Source organism: Pongo abelii, chromosome 16 (genome assembly GCF_028885655.2).
Source record: "Pongo abelii isolate AG06213 chromosome 16, NHGRI_mPonAbe1-v2.0_pri, whole genome shotgun sequence".
Lineage (NCBI taxonomy): Eukaryota > Metazoa > Chordata > Mammalia > Primates > Hominidae > Pongo > Pongo abelii.
Genome location: NC_072001.2, coordinates 51,427,358 through 51,444,108, shown reverse-complemented (window position 1 = coordinate 51,444,108; position 16,751 = coordinate 51,427,358). Strand labels below are relative to the sequence as shown.

The following is a 16,751-nucleotide window of genomic DNA, read 5'->3' as shown; positions in this document are numbered from 1 at the left end:
AGCTACTAGCAGCTGCCTGCGTCCTTAGCTCATGACCCCTTCCTCCATTTTCAAAGCCAGCAGTGTTGCATCTTCAAATCTCTCTCTCTCTCTCTCTCTGGCTCTCTCTTGCAATTCCCTCTTCCACGTTTAAGGATATTTGTGACTGCATTTGGCCACCTGTATAATCCAGGGGACTCTCCATCTCAAGATCACTGATTAGCAACCTTAATTCCCTCTACAAGTTTAATTCCCCTTTGCTAGCTATATAACATATCCATAGGTTCTGGGAATTAAGACATGAGCATATTTGGAAGGTCATTATTCTGCCTATTAAAGTTACTTTTAACTTTCATTGTAAAAGATACTCAATTCATTTCTGGTAACTCCAATTTAAGACACCCTACCAAAAGCCTAACCATTAAAAGAAAGCATTAAAAATGTCCCCAAATTATGGAATTTTGCACATTATGCTAGTCTAAATGTGTAGCTTACCAACTGTCTTAGACTAGTTATTTTAAATGGAAGAAAGAAAGTTTAAATTGCTGATGAGGCATTTAAGCTGGTGAAGGGAGGAAATGTAATGAAAGAATAATCAATTTGTTGGATTGGATAAGAACACTCAGCTCCTATCAACTTGTTTTTAAAATAAGTTCACCTCTTAGTTCTGTTATGAATTCTAATTTTATAATTATAAATTTATGATTGGTCAGAAATGATTAGTTCTTATTTTCCCAAACTATTTAATTTCCTGATGATATGAACACTCCTTCTAGAGGTCATCCAGAGCTGAGCAGAAGTGGGAACATCTAACTCAGGGTTGCGGAATGTGAGGTCAGATCTGTATCTGGCACTAAGAAGCATGTGGACAAGTGGGTTATCTTTGCTAAATTTTAGCTTCCTCTTGTTTACAAGTAGGGTCACATAAACCAGTTTATCTCTAAATGTACTGACAATTCTAAGTGACTGTAAAACTAGTGTGAGCCTGTGTATTGAACACATCTGGGGATGGGGGAAACTCCGTGGTGATTGAGAACTGCCCTTTAAACAACAGTTGCTTCATGTTTTGTTCTAACATTTTAGTGGAACTCAGCAGGGAATGCTTGAATATGGTTAGACCTTCTTTTTATTGGAAAAAAACAGAGCTTCAGGAGATACTTGGAATCCTATCCAGAAGCCACTTCTGAAATGTTAGTCTGTTTGGTTCTCTTAGATTAGACTCAAGGAAGAAAAAATGTTTATTAGATCAGATTGTTGAGTTGCTACATGTTTGGAATTTTTCTCTGCAAAATGACACATGAAAATAATACACTTTAACTGCTCAACCAGTCTTCAAATGGCTAATGACATATCGTAGTGGAAAGAAAAAAGATCCTTTTATTATGTTATTTATTTCTCAAAGGAAAATGTTTTATATGTATAAAAGGAACCAAGAAAGTCTTAGAATTATGAGGTATTGCTATCTAATTTTGCACTAAAATACATTGTGCTTTGCAGATGTTGATGAATGTGAGAAAAACCCCTGTGCTGGTGGTGAGTGTATTAACAACCAGGGTTCGTACACCTGTCAGTGCCGAGCTGGATATCAGAGCACACTCACGCGGACAGAATGCCGAGGTATGGTCCTGGCGTGGAATGTGGGACATATATGCTAACAGGGGGTTGGCTTCAAAGAAGTTCCATGGAGTTTAAATAACCCATGCCGGAAGAGACTAATATAGTCCCATGGCTTTTTTGAACTTAGTTCCACCTATTGTCATGCTGGAAGACAGTGTCATAAAATCTGGCAAACATTGATGTTATTTTATAGGATGCGTCTATGTCTGAAGGAAAATCTTATTTTCAGTACTGTTGTCTCATCACTATTATTGCCTCTTTAACTTTTCATCTGAGAAGTAGAGAGTGGGATTGTCCTTTGTGACACAGCAACTGAGGAAAATTTCAGTTGAAATTATGTGCAATTAATTTCTTAATGGAAAGTTCTAAAAGATAAGGATGTCACTCTAAGCCCTTGCTGCTTTTTAGTGTGGTCAGCAACAGCATCACCTAGAGCTGCTTGGAAAGGCAGAATCTCAGGTTCCACCACAGACATACTGTTGCAGAATCTATATTTTAACAAGATCCCCCAGCAATCTGTATGTACATTGAAGTTTGAGAAGCACTGCTATAAATGTCCCCTCATAAAAAATTTCCCATCAGGTTTATTAACTAATTTATTAAGCCACCCAATATGCCTTTTATTAAATGACTCTTATGTACTAAGTTTCTAAAACAGAAATAAATAAGATACAATGATCACTGCCAGGGAGCCCAAACATCTGTCTCCATCTCTATCTCTAAATTAAGCACAAAATGAACTGTATCATTAATTCAGTAAAGACAGAAAAAAAAAACAGGCAAATACTCTCTTAAAGTTAAGTAAAAAGGCCCATCTATGATAGACTGGATAAAGAAAATGTAGTACATATACACCATGGAATATTATGCAGCCATAAAAAAGAATGAGACCATGTCCTTTGCAGGGACATGGATGGAGCTGGAGGTCATTAAACTTCGTAAACTAACATAGGAACAGAAAACCAAATACCGCATGTTCTCACTTTTAAGTGGGAGCTAAATGGTGACACATGGACACATAGAAGGGACCAACACACACCAGGGCCTATTGGAGGGTGGAGGGTTGGAGGAGGGAGAGGATCAGGAGAAATAACCAATGGGTAGTAGGCTTAATACCTGGGTAATGAAATAATCTGTACAACGAACCCCCATGACAGAAGTTTACCTATTTAACAAACCTGCACATGTATCCCTGAACTTAAAAGTTTTTTAAAAGTTAAATAAAAGATAGCAAGGTTTATATCACTTTAGAAAATTGGTAGCCATTGACAAGAGTTAATTTTATTTGCCCCTTTTAGCAAAAGCTCTTCATGAGTTGAAGACATACAGAAGTTTTAATTTTTATCAGTGAACTGGCTTCAAAATTTTTGAATTTTGTTCTCATGTAGAGATTTCTTGCCATCAGTGTGTTTTAGTGCACTACATATAAATGACCGTTTTAAGCAGAAAAAAACTGGAACAAGGCCTTTGAACTCACTAACATTTCTATTAATTAATTATAAATATGGATAGGTTGAACACGTAACTGAGTTGAGAACCTTCTTAATATTATGACTATTGTTTAAAATAATTAACATGTACAAATAGCATACTAGGCATTTTGCAATAATAGAAAATAAAATGAAATCAATGTCCAGAGACTGCACTGTTAAATAAGCAAAGAGAGGTGGTTATAGAGAGCACTCAGCTGGGGCAAGGACCAGCCAGTATAAACTCATGTATGTGGTTCTTATCAATCTGAGACTTAGTATTGGAGACTGAAGATGACCTGAATACTTCAAGCGCTGACTTCTTTAAGAGCTAGTGCTAAGGTTATCCGGAAAATAAGAAGTTGAGAATGTGCTCACATTATTTTGTGGATGAAAGTTGCAACAGAATGGTCCAAAAGGCTGTGCACATAGCTGGGAAGTAAGTGAGGGGCCGAGTAGAAGGGGACAGAAAGATGGGCAGAAACACAGTAGAGGAGAACTTTGAATGGCAAGCTTTAAATTTGTCTTATAAGGCAATGGGGAACCCCATGACATTCTGAAATTGAGGAAGAGAGAAAAAGATGAACTCTTTATCCTGTTTATTTTAACCTTGGGCCTCAAAAAATTATAGGATCCTTAAAAAAAAAGTCTGCTCAAGAATATGTGGTTTTTACCATTTTTTTTTTTGAGTGTGGAGCAAGTCTGATTTTTAGCAAGGATTAAGAAATAAACGAGAGAGAAAAAGATCGTAGGTTGTTGGCACAAAGATCAGACAGAAGAAAAGCCCAGACTGCCTCAGCTCGTCCAATGACTTGTGTGGAAACCACTGCAGGATCTGCCCAGAAAGAAAGTGCATCTGAGGGCCAACCACAAGACACCATACAGACGCAGGGTAAACAGTCAGAGTAACTGATGTGCCATGAACGCACGTGCTCATTGTTCAGGGGATATTTAGGGCACTTAGACAAATGTGACCTCAACTCTGCATAGATAGAAATGCTCCCATCCAACTCCACATAGTTTCTTGGTCCCTGTCTTCTGGGAATAAGCCCTGGAAGTGATTGTGTGCCTGTGTAGACAAAGTGGTTTGTGTTCATCCTCTTTGATGTTTATCCAGGTTTGTAGCTTCTAGAAACTGAGAGAAACAGATAATCCAGGGTACCATGCTATCCACTTTGGGTAGATTGTTAATCTTTAAGGGAGAAATCAGATACAGGTTGTTTGAGTTATTGTTATTTTAACACTTCTGTGTCAAGCTCTATTGTGTACCTTGGCATAATATTAACCACAATAGAAAAAAAGGAAAAATACCCTCACAGAATCAATATTTTATTTGGTTGGTAGAATACTCATAAATTTGTTTTTTAAAAGACTAAGAATCTATCAGCAATAACCCTGCACGTAAACCAGAATTGGCATAAGGAAGATGGACATTTTAGAGATGTGATTGATGGTTTTCAGGCAGAATTAAGTTGATTGTTTAAAAAAATAGCATATGTTGTATTGTTCTGAGATAGCTGTAAAATATGTCTTTTAAAATTATGTGTTTAAAGATGCCAGCCAAATTTCAGTATAAATAATGATTTATACTGGTTAAATAGATGTGCTTGAAAAATGGTGAAGAAGAATCTATTTTGTTTACAGACTTCAGATTTAAGGAGTCTTATTAGAAATTAGAGTTACATCTAATGCAATTATACAGGGTTTTTATCATGTCTTTTCAACTCTGATAACCCTAAATATTACATTATTTGATAACCAATTTATGTTGGAGAATATTATTAAGTAATTAAAACCAAAAGCTAAGATCATGAGTTTGCAAATGGAGGGAGGGGGAAATAAAATAATTTTAACTCCCCTAAATAAAGCTATTTCTTCTTTTTAAACTTTGATTTTAGACATTGATGAGTGTTTACAGAATGGCCGGATCTGCAATAATGGACGCTGCATCAACACAGATGGCAGTTTTCATTGCGTGTGTAATGCGGGCTTTCACGTTACACGAGATGGGAAGAACTGTGAAGGTAATAATAGTATACTAATGTTAGTCCTCTCCTTCCATTGCAGTTTCAATATCAGGGGACTTTAACAAGACCAAATAATGAGTGAAATGTCAAAGTATCAAATATGTTTTATATATTTTATCTGGGAGGGAAGCCTAATTTTCCACAATATTCATTTCTTAATTTACATTTGTGTGAATCAAATAACATTTTAATATGCTAGGAGAGCTTGCCGTTTAAAGATCCCTGGTGTGATGAAACTTTTGTGGCACAATTTCATACTTCCTAATTTTATACAATCAGAATTTGTACATTTTTTAAAAGTAGGACATACCTAAGTCCATGTATTATCTAGCCGTTTATAATCTTTTTGTTTAAAGTGTCTGCCTAGTAATAAAATGCTACTAATCAGTATCTGAAATATATATCTAAAATAGATATAATGTAAAATACATGTTATGTATATTTTCTATATATGTAATATATGTGTATATATATTATGTATATATGTATTTCTAAATATGTAATATATAGATAATATTCATAAAATACATATTTAAATATAAATAATATATATCTAAAGTATAAATAATATATATTTAAAATACATTATATATGTCTAAAATATGTATGTGTTATATATACCTAAAATATGTATATATAATAAATTACTTTGGTCTTTCTAAAGCCTGTAAGTGAAAACACTGTATCTAAAAGAGCAAGTGCCTCCCAAGACAGCTTTAATATCAAATAAAATAACATACTGATTAATTTAAAGAACCATCCCCAATGTTTAAGGGATCTTAAAAGTTCACTGGCACAGCTATAATCCATAGTTGAGCCATGTATTTTAAAAGTCCACTTTTTACCTGCCTCTATTTAAAATTGCTTCAAACTACAAGTTATCTTCTGGTTTTCATCTTTGAAAGAATTAGGATGTAGCCTAAATACATTTCAAATTCCACTAATCTTAGTTTTGACTTATTTTCATATTCAGAGCATTAGAAGTAATATGAATCTGTGAAATAAATATACCCACTAGGCTATTAGCACATTTTTCAGTTTGTAAACTATTATTCCTAAAAAGAACTCTGATAACTTATATGGAGTCAAATTTTATATATTTTATAAATAAATATACCTATACATCTAGCCCTAGAGTTTGCATGTACATGCCAAAACTCACGAACTTGAGATATGTATTTCATATGTCCCATCTTCTCCTTCCTTAGATGATCTTTTTTGGATGAAAATTAGCCTTAGGCTGTAATAACAAAAAGAAAGAAATATGAAGAAGCAGAATTATTTTCATCCAGATTGCTTTCCTTCATAAGCTTACTCTTCCGGTCATAAGAAAATGTATGTTTTGTATTTTCAGATATGGATGAATGCAGCATAAGGAACATGTGCCTTAATGGAATGTGTATCAATGAAGATGGCAGTTTTAAATGTATTTGCAAACCTGGATTCCAGCTGGCATCAGATGGACGTTATTGCAAAGGTTTGTGCTATAAAACCCTAGATCATGTTCTTCACCTGCCTTTTCTCCTCTTTATGTTGTTTAGAGGTACCGCCTTTCTTTACTGATTCTCCCCACTTAAAGTACCTTGAATTTTGGTTTGGGAAAACTGACTGAAACTCCTTCTTAAATCCAGCCATCCAAAGAGCTACAGTTTATGCCCGGAAGACTATTGTTATTTCAGAAAGCGTATTTGAGGTCTTCTCAAAGGAGTCAAAAGCTATGTAGCAAATAAATAATCCAAACTGCCTATTGGTCTTCCAACAGATGTGGGCATTGTTCTAAAAAAGCTGAGTTGTACCTCTTCTTTCCATTTAGGGAATAATGGTGGTTAGGCTTCTTGATGGCTGTTATTTGCCACCTCTTACATCTTTATCTGGACAGAATAGTGTAGACTGTTATTTGCAATGATCTCTTCCTCATAATTTCCTCTAGGCGTCTTAAGACTCAGAAATTTTTTTAAGGATAATTTATTTAGGCTTTATCAAGTTACATAAGCAAGAAGGGAAACAGGATTAAGCAGAATAAATAAACAACCAAGACCCATTTTTTAGTTTGGTAAACCATTTTGAAATAATCTCATTGCTCCAGGTATTGAAGCAAAAATGAGGATTTTTATTTTTGCTGTTGAGAATTGGGGTCCTAAGAAAAGTTACTGGAGACAAATTTGTGCTTAGTGTCTCCTGTCTTATGTAGGGATCAGTGATTATTGCACTTGGTCCAGGATCTGAGTTGGAACCAGACTTCTTAAGGAACCTCATACTCAAAACAGGTCCAGAAAATCTGCTAAAATGCTGCACTTAGAGCTTCTGGGCATAGTTTCAGATGCAGAAGTGTAGAGGGTCAAGCTATTCAAGGTAGAGGAAAGCAGGATAAAGTCCTATGGTGCCTCTTCTCTGTGTGCCCCTAGTGGACAGCTTTGGTAAACGTGTTATGGAAGAAAGCCTTGTATTAAGTCCTTGGCAAGATGTGCATTTTCTCCAGGCTTAAAAGAACTTCAAGCCCTTGGTTGTTTACCTACATTCTCTATGACCTTCACATCAATGGCTCTTAATATTGTGCAAATCTGTCTTCCCAGCAAGAGAAAACAGTTGGGTGTTTCAAATTTGAAGTAGGAAGGTGGTTTCTGTACTTTTGAGCCCTGTGCTGGGAGGAACTTATAGGAGAAGAGAGGATTAACACATAGAAATATTCTACAATGTAAAATAGTATAAAACAAAGTGCCAAATTGTGCAAATTTATCACTGTAAAAGTAAAAAAGAAAAAGGAAGAAAATGATTGCTGGAATATTTGGAATTAGGCTTCCAAAAAAATAAGAGAAAGAAATATGAAAGCCCTTTGTGAGCAGACCTAGGAGAATACATAATCTTCTTGTTGATACACAGAGCACACTAAGATTCACTTTTAGTGCCTCTAGGCTCCTGCTGACCCAGGCCACAGCGTCCCAGCGTTAAGTATGGCCAATGGATAATGCTATGACCTCATAGATGAAACCAGGTTTGGCAACCATTGGCAACCAGTGAAATAGTATCCTGTCAATAAATTGGTTGTTCTATTAATTTGAAAGTGCTGATGATATGGATGGTTTGTTCTAACTTTAGCATTCTGGCTTAAGGATCTGAGAGAGAGAGAGAGAGAGAGAGAGAGAGAGCTCCACAGCTCTGTATTATTATCAATGTCTTCTTTTTTCTAGCTTATAGAGCATAGAATACACACACTGTAATAAGACTAAAGGATGAAAAAAGACAGAAATTAATCCCATGTATACTGAATTTCTTCCTTTTTATAATTTTTCTCTTTATGCCATAGGATAAGATTTTCTCTTAGCCCAGAGCACTTAGTTCTGAGCCCACAAAGATGTGACCGTTCAAAGCTGAATCATCAATGCTAATTCAGTCTCCACAGTTAACCCATCTGATCAACAACATGGCTTCTCTGTTCACTCTCTGAAAGTTGAGGCCACTAACTTTGACCAAGGTTACCTCCCTTTGGATCTACTTTACATCTCCGTTCTTATTAAAAACCCTTTGTGTTACCTTTCAGGTTGTAGTCTCCACGTTTTACTGTGTGTCACAATTTGAACAAAAAGATGACCAGAATAACTAACCAATTTGAGTTCCTGTATTTAAATATAACTGCTGTTTCAAATACAGTCTGTACACAGAACCTTGGACCACCCGAATATATTTTGTGCCAAACAACACAAGCTAAGTAAAACACGAAGGTGTTTTACTCTCAATTTGCCTTTTTAAGGTCAGGAGAAAGTTAATAGTCACATACACTAGTTGTATATTGTAAAAGGAGTTGTTATAAAATCATTTGCTTTTTTCTTTTTCTTTTCTTTTTTTTTCTAAGACACAGTCTCACTCTGTCTCCCAGGCTGGATGGAGTGCAGTGGCGCGATCTCAGCTCACTGCAACCTCTGCCTCCTGGGTTCAGGTAATTCTTGTGCCTCAGCCTCCCAAGTTGCCGGGATTACAGGCGCATGCCATCATGCCCAGCTGATTTTTGTATTTTTAGTAGAGATGGAGTTTCCCCATGTTGGCCAGGCTAATCTTGAACTCCTGGCTTCAAGTGATCTGCCCACCTCAGCCTCCCAAAGTGCTGGGATTACAAGTGTGAGCCACCACACCTGGCCTAAAATCATTTGCTTCTAAGTGTTGTATGTTTTCCAAACCACAATTTTGGTGCCTTTTGTACTTCCCCATATTAAGGGGGGAAAAAACCTCTGCTATTATTAATATGTGTCCGATAAAGTCTTTTACCAGACCTCCTTAAGTATACACATAAAATACCATAAAGTATGCGTAAAGTTTAAGAAAGATTTTTCTTTGCTGGGTTCCAACTGCATACAGTGCTGTTATTGGCCAAGAATGGTCATCAAAATAATCTGTATTCATTTTCTGTTCTTTTACTATGGTGTTCCATTAAGGCTTTAGTTGTATATCCTTTAATTTTAGGCGAATTTTCCCAGAGAGCCAAGACATGGGTGATACTAGAAGAGATGCCAGTCTGGGTGATGAATACCAAAAGGAAAGTCTTCCTGTAGTTTACTATTACCCTAGATTTCTGAGAGCCCTGGAAGAGCTACCCTGGTTATGCGTTTCACAAAACCCTTTGTCTTTTAGCAGCCATTGTTCTCCTTCCTCTGATTCTGTTTTTGCCTTTGTGATTATTTTGGATACAAAAATCTCTTGGGAGAATATATTAAAGTTGCTTTTTATGGAAAATAAGTTCCAACAGTTGATTTCTCTTGATTTTGTTACTGTTCTTTCAAAGGAAAATGAGAATGCCATTTGAGCTTTTGTTGCTGATGCTGCATATTATTTCCTATCTTCCCCATTTTCAAGTGTTAAAACATAATTGTCAACATGTTATCATTTTAGATAAATGTCACTTCATTTTTAATAAGTGCCTTTCTCTGCCACAGACATTAACGAGTGTGAAACCCCTGGGATCTGCATGAATGGGCGTTGCGTCAACACTGATGGCTCCTACAGATGTGAATGCTTCCCTGGACTGGCTGTGGGTCTGGATGGACGTGTGTGTGTTGGTAAGAAAACATCATGGCTAACCTTATGAGAGAGGTTCAGCCTCTGTCACTCAATAAAACCCACTAGTAACAAATGCTCTCTACTGTAGCAGATAAGATATAAAGAATATTTGCAGAGCAACAAACCAACAGGGTCAGTTCTCTTTTTGGTAAATTGAACATTAATTTGAGGATTAGAAAGAGGAGCTAAGTGAAAAGCAAAGGAATCCCCACCTCTCCTTCCCCCTTTTCTTCCCTAATCCCATAGCTGTCTTCAGTTTTCTCCAGGCCTCCTTTGTTGATATTGGTCATTGAAATTGATGTGCATATGCTATTATCTCATGATGAACATTTTAATAGAAAATTGATGTCCATGGGCAGTATAGAATTCAAAGGAGAATATGGATATTCCAGAAACCCTCATGATAATAGTTTTATGAAGTTTTATAAAAAGTATGAGACTTGTTGAAAAATTGATACCAATTTTATCCAGATTATTTTTAAGAAAGGTACTCAGTAAGCCATTTGAATTGGAAAAGGATAGGGCATAGCAGGAGACTCTCTTCCTGGTGGTAAAGATAACACAGCTTAGTTGACCAACATCTACAGATTTATATAACGAACCTTTTACAGATTAAACTTTCTCCTTTTTGGAAAGTATACCTAATTCAGACATTCAGTAATTGCATGTTTATTTTGGGATAGGCCGCATTTCTAATAAAGGTCTTATTTAGCAGGATGTGAGATTCAACATTCATCCATCATTAATTCAACATTTATTAAGTTCCTGCTCTGCACAGGCCCGAGAAAGACAAAATAAGTGAGATATAATTCCAGCATTGAAGGGCCTCACATTTTAGTAAACCATGATACTCCCTAGAAAACTGAAACAGTCTGGCCATTAGTTTCCAATGCTTAGAAGCTGAACGTGTTTTGTTTTTCTGTTTTTGTTTATTTTTTCTTCAAATGGAGCCCTGATATCAGAGGCATTCCCTGTGAGTTACACCAGGGATGATGGATAAATAAAGCCCTCTTCAACTTTGACTTGGGGGGTTCTCATCTGTTTGAAGTGACAGTGTGATGACAGATGCTTCTTCCTGTTTAGACACACACATGCGGAGCACATGCTATGGTGGATACAAGAGAGGCCAGTGTATCAAACCTTTGTTTGGTGCTGTCACTAAATCTGAATGCTGTTGTGCCAGCACTGAGTATGCATTTGGGGAACCTTGCCAGCCGTGTCCTGCACAGAATTCAGGTATGTGGTATCATGGAGATGCCCTCGTACTGCCAGCCTTCTGCCACCATTGAGGTCTTTGCATTTGTGGAATTCACAGGGAAAGATGACATTTTGCTCTCCAGGTATGCCATGTGCCTTCTTGGGGTCTTGGCAGAGGCCAGCCAGTGTCTAGTCACAGGTACTTATCTAAGCCTCATAATTATTTGGAATAGGCATTGTATTTGTGCCTCTCGTATAAACTCTCCTACCTCAATAATACTCAAGCTGTTTGCAATACATGCACCTTGCCTTGTTTTCTAAAGTTGTTTCATGATGTTTGCATTTTGCAGAAACTATTATAAAAGCAGACTTTTACACAGCATAAAAGTAAATAACTGTCATATTACTTGACTATTTCCAATAGCTTTCCAAAAAACCATTTGTAAATTTTGTTTACATCCCACGTATTGATTTTGGTGTGGTTTTCTTTTTCTTTCTTTCTTTTTTTTTTTTTTTTTTTTTTTTTGAGATGGAGTCTTGCTCTGTCGCCCAGGCTGGAGTGCAGTGGCGCAATCTCAGCTCACTGCCACTTCCACCTCCTGGGTTCAAGCGATTCTCTGCCTCGACCTCCTGAGTAGCTGGGATTACAGGTGTGCACCACCACGCCTGGCTAATTTTTGTATTTTTGGTAGAGACGAAGTTTCACCATATTGGCCAGGCTGGTCTTGAACTCCTGGCCTCGTGATCCATCTGCCTTGGCCTCCCAAAGTGCTGGGATTACAGGCGTGAGCCACTGCTCCCGGACCGGTGTGGTTTTCTTTAATGATTTGATTTAACCTGAGAGAAAAAAGTATTTTTCTCCAGTTGAAGTGACATGGCCTAATGAAAAGAGAACTGGATAGCGAGTCAGAATTCTCTTCCTCCATCAACAGGCAGCCAAATTACTTAATTAGGGGATTTAGTTGTCTGTGTATTTTGCTTATTTCTGAATTTTCCTCACCTACTTTTCGAAAGGATTTGAGGTGGCTTATATTAATAAACATAATTATAAAATAGAATAATGCAGACAAGCTATCCTTAGACACTGCATCTACAAAATGAGTTGCCTTAGATAATCCAAAAGGTCCTGTCCAGTTGTAAATTATTTCTATTTATAAAACAAGAATAGTTTACTGAAATTAAAACAATGTTCCGCCAGTATTTAAACACAATTTTAAGGTAGCTTGGCAGTGGACCTCTAATGTCCTAAAATAAAGTTAGACCTAATATTGAAAATATGTAGCTCTGGTTGGTTGGTTTTACATATAGGATTTAGTCAGTTTATTTCTGCCCTAAAGCAAACAAATTAAAGAGTAAATCATAATTTTAAAAGATTTGTTATTTTAAAAATGATAGTATTTGAAAGTAATAGTTGGACATTAAAATATACTATGAAAAGTTAGAGAAAGTTAAATGGAAGACTTTAAAAGAAATCGGGGGCCAGGCATGGTGCCTCACACCTGTAATCACAGCACTTTGGGAAGCCAAGGCAGGTGTATCACTTGAGGTTAGGAGTTCAAGACCAGCTTGGCTGACATGGTGAAATCTCATCTCTACTAAAAATACAAATGAACAAACAAACAAACAAAAAGTCATGCGTGGTGGTGCGCGCCTATAACCCCAGCTACTCGGGAGGCTGAGGCAGGAGAATCACTTGAATCCAGGAGGTGAAGGTTTCAGTGAGCCAAGATAGCACCACTGTTCGCCAGCCTGGGTGACAGAGCGAGACTCTGTCTCAATAAAGAAAGAAAAAGGAAATGAGGGATGCCTATTTAAAGAAAGAAAACTGCTCTGGCTAATGAATTCACCCAGTGAATAATATAGAAATTATCATTTTATGTATGATCACCAATCAGTTCAATATGTGTTTATAATACTTTTATTATATACAAATATCATTCTGTTGAAGATACTTTCCTATAACTTTATAGTTGTTTATTATTAATATCATCCTTTTGTGTGTTACTTTAACTTTTCAAAGTACTTTTCTTACCTACTTTGAATTTGCAATACAGACAAGTATCATGAAAGCTGGCACACAAGAGTACAGGTGACTTGTTCACATGTTGAATGATTGGAAGAGCCAAGATTTAGAATCCAGGAACCTTGGTGCATATAGTTATTTGCCTTTACATTTTCCTCTGGACCAAGTGCACTTCCAAAGAATTCTTAAAATCCATAGGGAAATTATGTGAGTTTATGAAAAGGTGACCAAAAGACCAGATTTCTTTAAGCAGTTGTCTTAGTCCAGTTTTTGTTGCAGTAACAGAATACCACAGATTGAGTAATTTATAAAGAAAATGCGTTAATTTCTAACAGTTCTGGAGCCTGGGAAGTCCAATATCAAGGTGCCAGCATCTGTGGGGGGCCTTCTTGCCAAGTCACTTCACAGCTGAAAGTGGAAGGGCAACAGAGCATGCAGGAGTGAGAGAAAGCTAGAGAGGACTGAATGTGCTTTTATAACAAAGTCAGTCTCATGATAACTAACTCACTCCCATGATAATGACATTAATCCATTCATGAGGGTAGAGCCTTCATGACCTAATCACCTCTTATTAGGCCTCACCTTCCAGCATTACTATTGCATTGGGGATGAAGTTTCCAGCACATGAACTTTGGAGGACACATTCAAACCAAAGCAACAGTAAAGCTTAAAGAGAGTTAAATGTAAGGCCCGGTTTCACTAACTTTTGTCTTATATTTGAATGAATTTACCCAAAAAAAGGTCCACACTGGAAGTAGTTTCATTCATTTGGTTTCTCCACCTCTTTGGTCGTGAACCATCTGAATGTAGGATATCCCTCATTTCAAGAATGGGGGGTAGGCTGTTTAAAGTACTGAAAATATTCAAAAGGAATGTCTTCAGTCAGTTGAGGGAGAGACTCCAAATATACAAAATCTGAAGTTCATCTTTGTGGTCTGCAAGTCAGGCAAGCTACATATGAAGCTGTTTCTCACTGGCTGCTGGAGCTGATTCACATTGTTCAGCAAGCCCTCTTGTGTCCTCAGCCTTCTGACAATGACATTTCACAGACATGGATCAGTTAAACCCACGGGAGTGTAATTGGTCAGTTAAACCCACAGGAGGGTAATTCTGGGGGATTTTCTCATGGATCCCTCATGTCACTGACTCCATGGCACTACACTGAGTTAGCTCATCAACACCTACCCCTTACTATGTATTTATAATACTATTATTTACTTATTTTTTTATTCAGGGCCTGAGCTGTGCACAGTACACGTTCAATCATTAAACATGTAATGTTAATTCTGTACAGCCACCAGGTGAAATGGGAGTTGTCATTCCAAATTTATGGGAGAAGAAACTAACAGAGGAAAAGGGCTGCTTCCAAAACTCCCAGCAATTAGCATTGTCATCGGTATTAAAACCCATGCTTATTTGAGCTCACTACAAAAAATGGTGCAGTACCAGATCCTGCCTAAATGGAAAACAATGGTGACAATAATTTGCTTCCATTTAGGCCAAACATCAGCAAAATTGTCATTATCTCTAAAAGTTCTTTTTATAAAACTGGCATGATTTTGGTTTTCTTGTTTTATTACTTACAGTATTTCATGCATATTTTAGCTTTTTGCTGATATAGCAGAATAAAAAAGATGAATTTCTTTTTGTTCCCAGACCTGGCTTTCAAACACACCTTCCCATCTGTTGTTTTTTTGGCCCCTTCTAAGATGGTTTGAAAATTAAATCATCACTGCTTTCTCAAATTCACATTTGTTAGAAGACATGATAATTTTTGGTTGTATAACTCATTGATGTCCACTGTGATCAGGATGCAGTTCTCTGGCATGCAGGAGATAGGAACTATTTGCTTCAGCAGTGAGGTGCAGTCGCCTCTACAATAAGCCCCAGCCCCTGATATCCAGTTCTCCTTCCACTTAAGCACAGATGATTTACACTTGACCGTGAGACTGTGTTTGCCAGAAACCATTGGCAACTTAAAGGGACACTAGTTTCCTTTCCTTGGATAGTGTGATTCTAGTTAGTTCTACATTTTCAGCATTCACTCTTATGTCAAGTATTGTTGGAATTGTATATAAAACATGGTATTAATTTTAAGAAATAGAAATTTGATTCTATCTCAAATTTGGGGACATATTCTTTATACTTCAGTTTCTTCAATATGATCTCACAGTTTTAACATTAAGCAGTACTTTCTCTATGGACATATCATAATGAATCCAGTATCCTGATACATATTAACTTTAAAACTACACTTAAATGCAAGAGTAGGTATTCTGTTGTTGCTCTTGTGAGAGGAGGCTAGAGAATTTGCAGAGAGAAATGAGGAAATGTTAAGAACCAATTGTACTGAAAAAACAGCTAGCACTGAGAAACAAGATTATCCCCAAGATGGTGGGAGAAAGTTTTATTAACAGTTAAGAAACCACATTTTAACAGGCACATTTCACCGTAAGTGTAAAGTGTTCCCTGGTGAACAAAATCAAGTTATAGGAAAAACACCTTTTCCGAAAGGGCTTTGCACAAGGAATTGCTATAACTTGCCTGTATCCTTAAAAGTTGTTTTCCTCGATGATGTGTAGCCTTTAAAATGGGAGCCTGGTGTAAAGGTGACTCCCTGGGGAGATACCTCCTTTTCCGTTACCGCTTAAGTTTGGTTCTACTCACTTTGGAGGAAATGATGTGTGCAAAACCAAGGGCAGGATCTACCTGTTCTGCAAACAAGGGAATCATTTACTATCTGTTAATTTATTGCAGCGGAATATCAGGCACTCTGCAGCAGTGGGCCAGGGATGACGTCAGCAGGCAGTGGTAAGGATTCCTTTCAAAATTTACTACCTTCAGTATGTGCAGAGGCAGCATCAGGCTTTCCTGTGGGTTTCCAGTTGATCCCTTTACACTAGTCTGGCCTGACTCCCTCTCTGGCCATCACTGTGCCGTGTATCTGGGATGTTCAGAAGCCTTCAGTGGCAGAGCAGCCAGGGCACTGTGGGCTCTAGGATTTCTGGGTGTGGCTGTGGGGCTTGGCCACTGAGGGTGTCAGGTGCTCTCCCAGTGTGGTTGATGGGTGCTCGCAGATGACGTGTAATGACTTTTGTTGCTCATGCTTGAGAAGGGGCAGCCTGACTCTCCTGTGGATCTTCCACTATCAAGTACCACTCAGGATGATGGGCTAGTTGAACCATTCTCCATCTGCATTCTGAAGGATTCTTAACTGTTAAGTGCTCAGTATTATAAAATGGCAATAGAGAGCAGTGACAACAATTAACTGAGTTAGAAGAGAATGAAATATTTAGCTAGAGAAATATTGGTGCCATGCAAGGAATTAAAGTTAAAAGAGAGAATTGGAACAAGTATGAAAATAGGTGACAAGAAAGAGGAAGGGATTAT

General features: G+C 37.3%; 1 protein-coding gene across 2 annotated transcripts in view; it reads left to right on the top strand.

The window, feature by feature from the left end:
• Positions 1-16,751, top strand: part of FBN1 (fibrillin 1) — a 235,048-nt gene that overhangs the window by 129,392 nt on the left and 88,905 nt on the right. For both annotated transcript variants that reach the window (XM_063716643.1, XM_024232279.3), the window contains exons 13-18: positions 1,477-1,596; positions 4,964-5,089; positions 6,447-6,569; positions 10,018-10,140; positions 11,225-11,377; positions 16,119-16,172. In XM_063716643.1, coding sequence (XP_063572713.1) covers positions 1,477-1,596; positions 4,964-5,089; positions 6,447-6,569; positions 10,018-10,140; positions 11,225-11,377; positions 16,119-16,172 — 699 coding nt within the window. The remainder of the gene's footprint in view (positions 1-1,476; positions 1,597-4,963; positions 5,090-6,446; positions 6,570-10,017; positions 10,141-11,224; positions 11,378-16,118; positions 16,173-16,751) is intronic.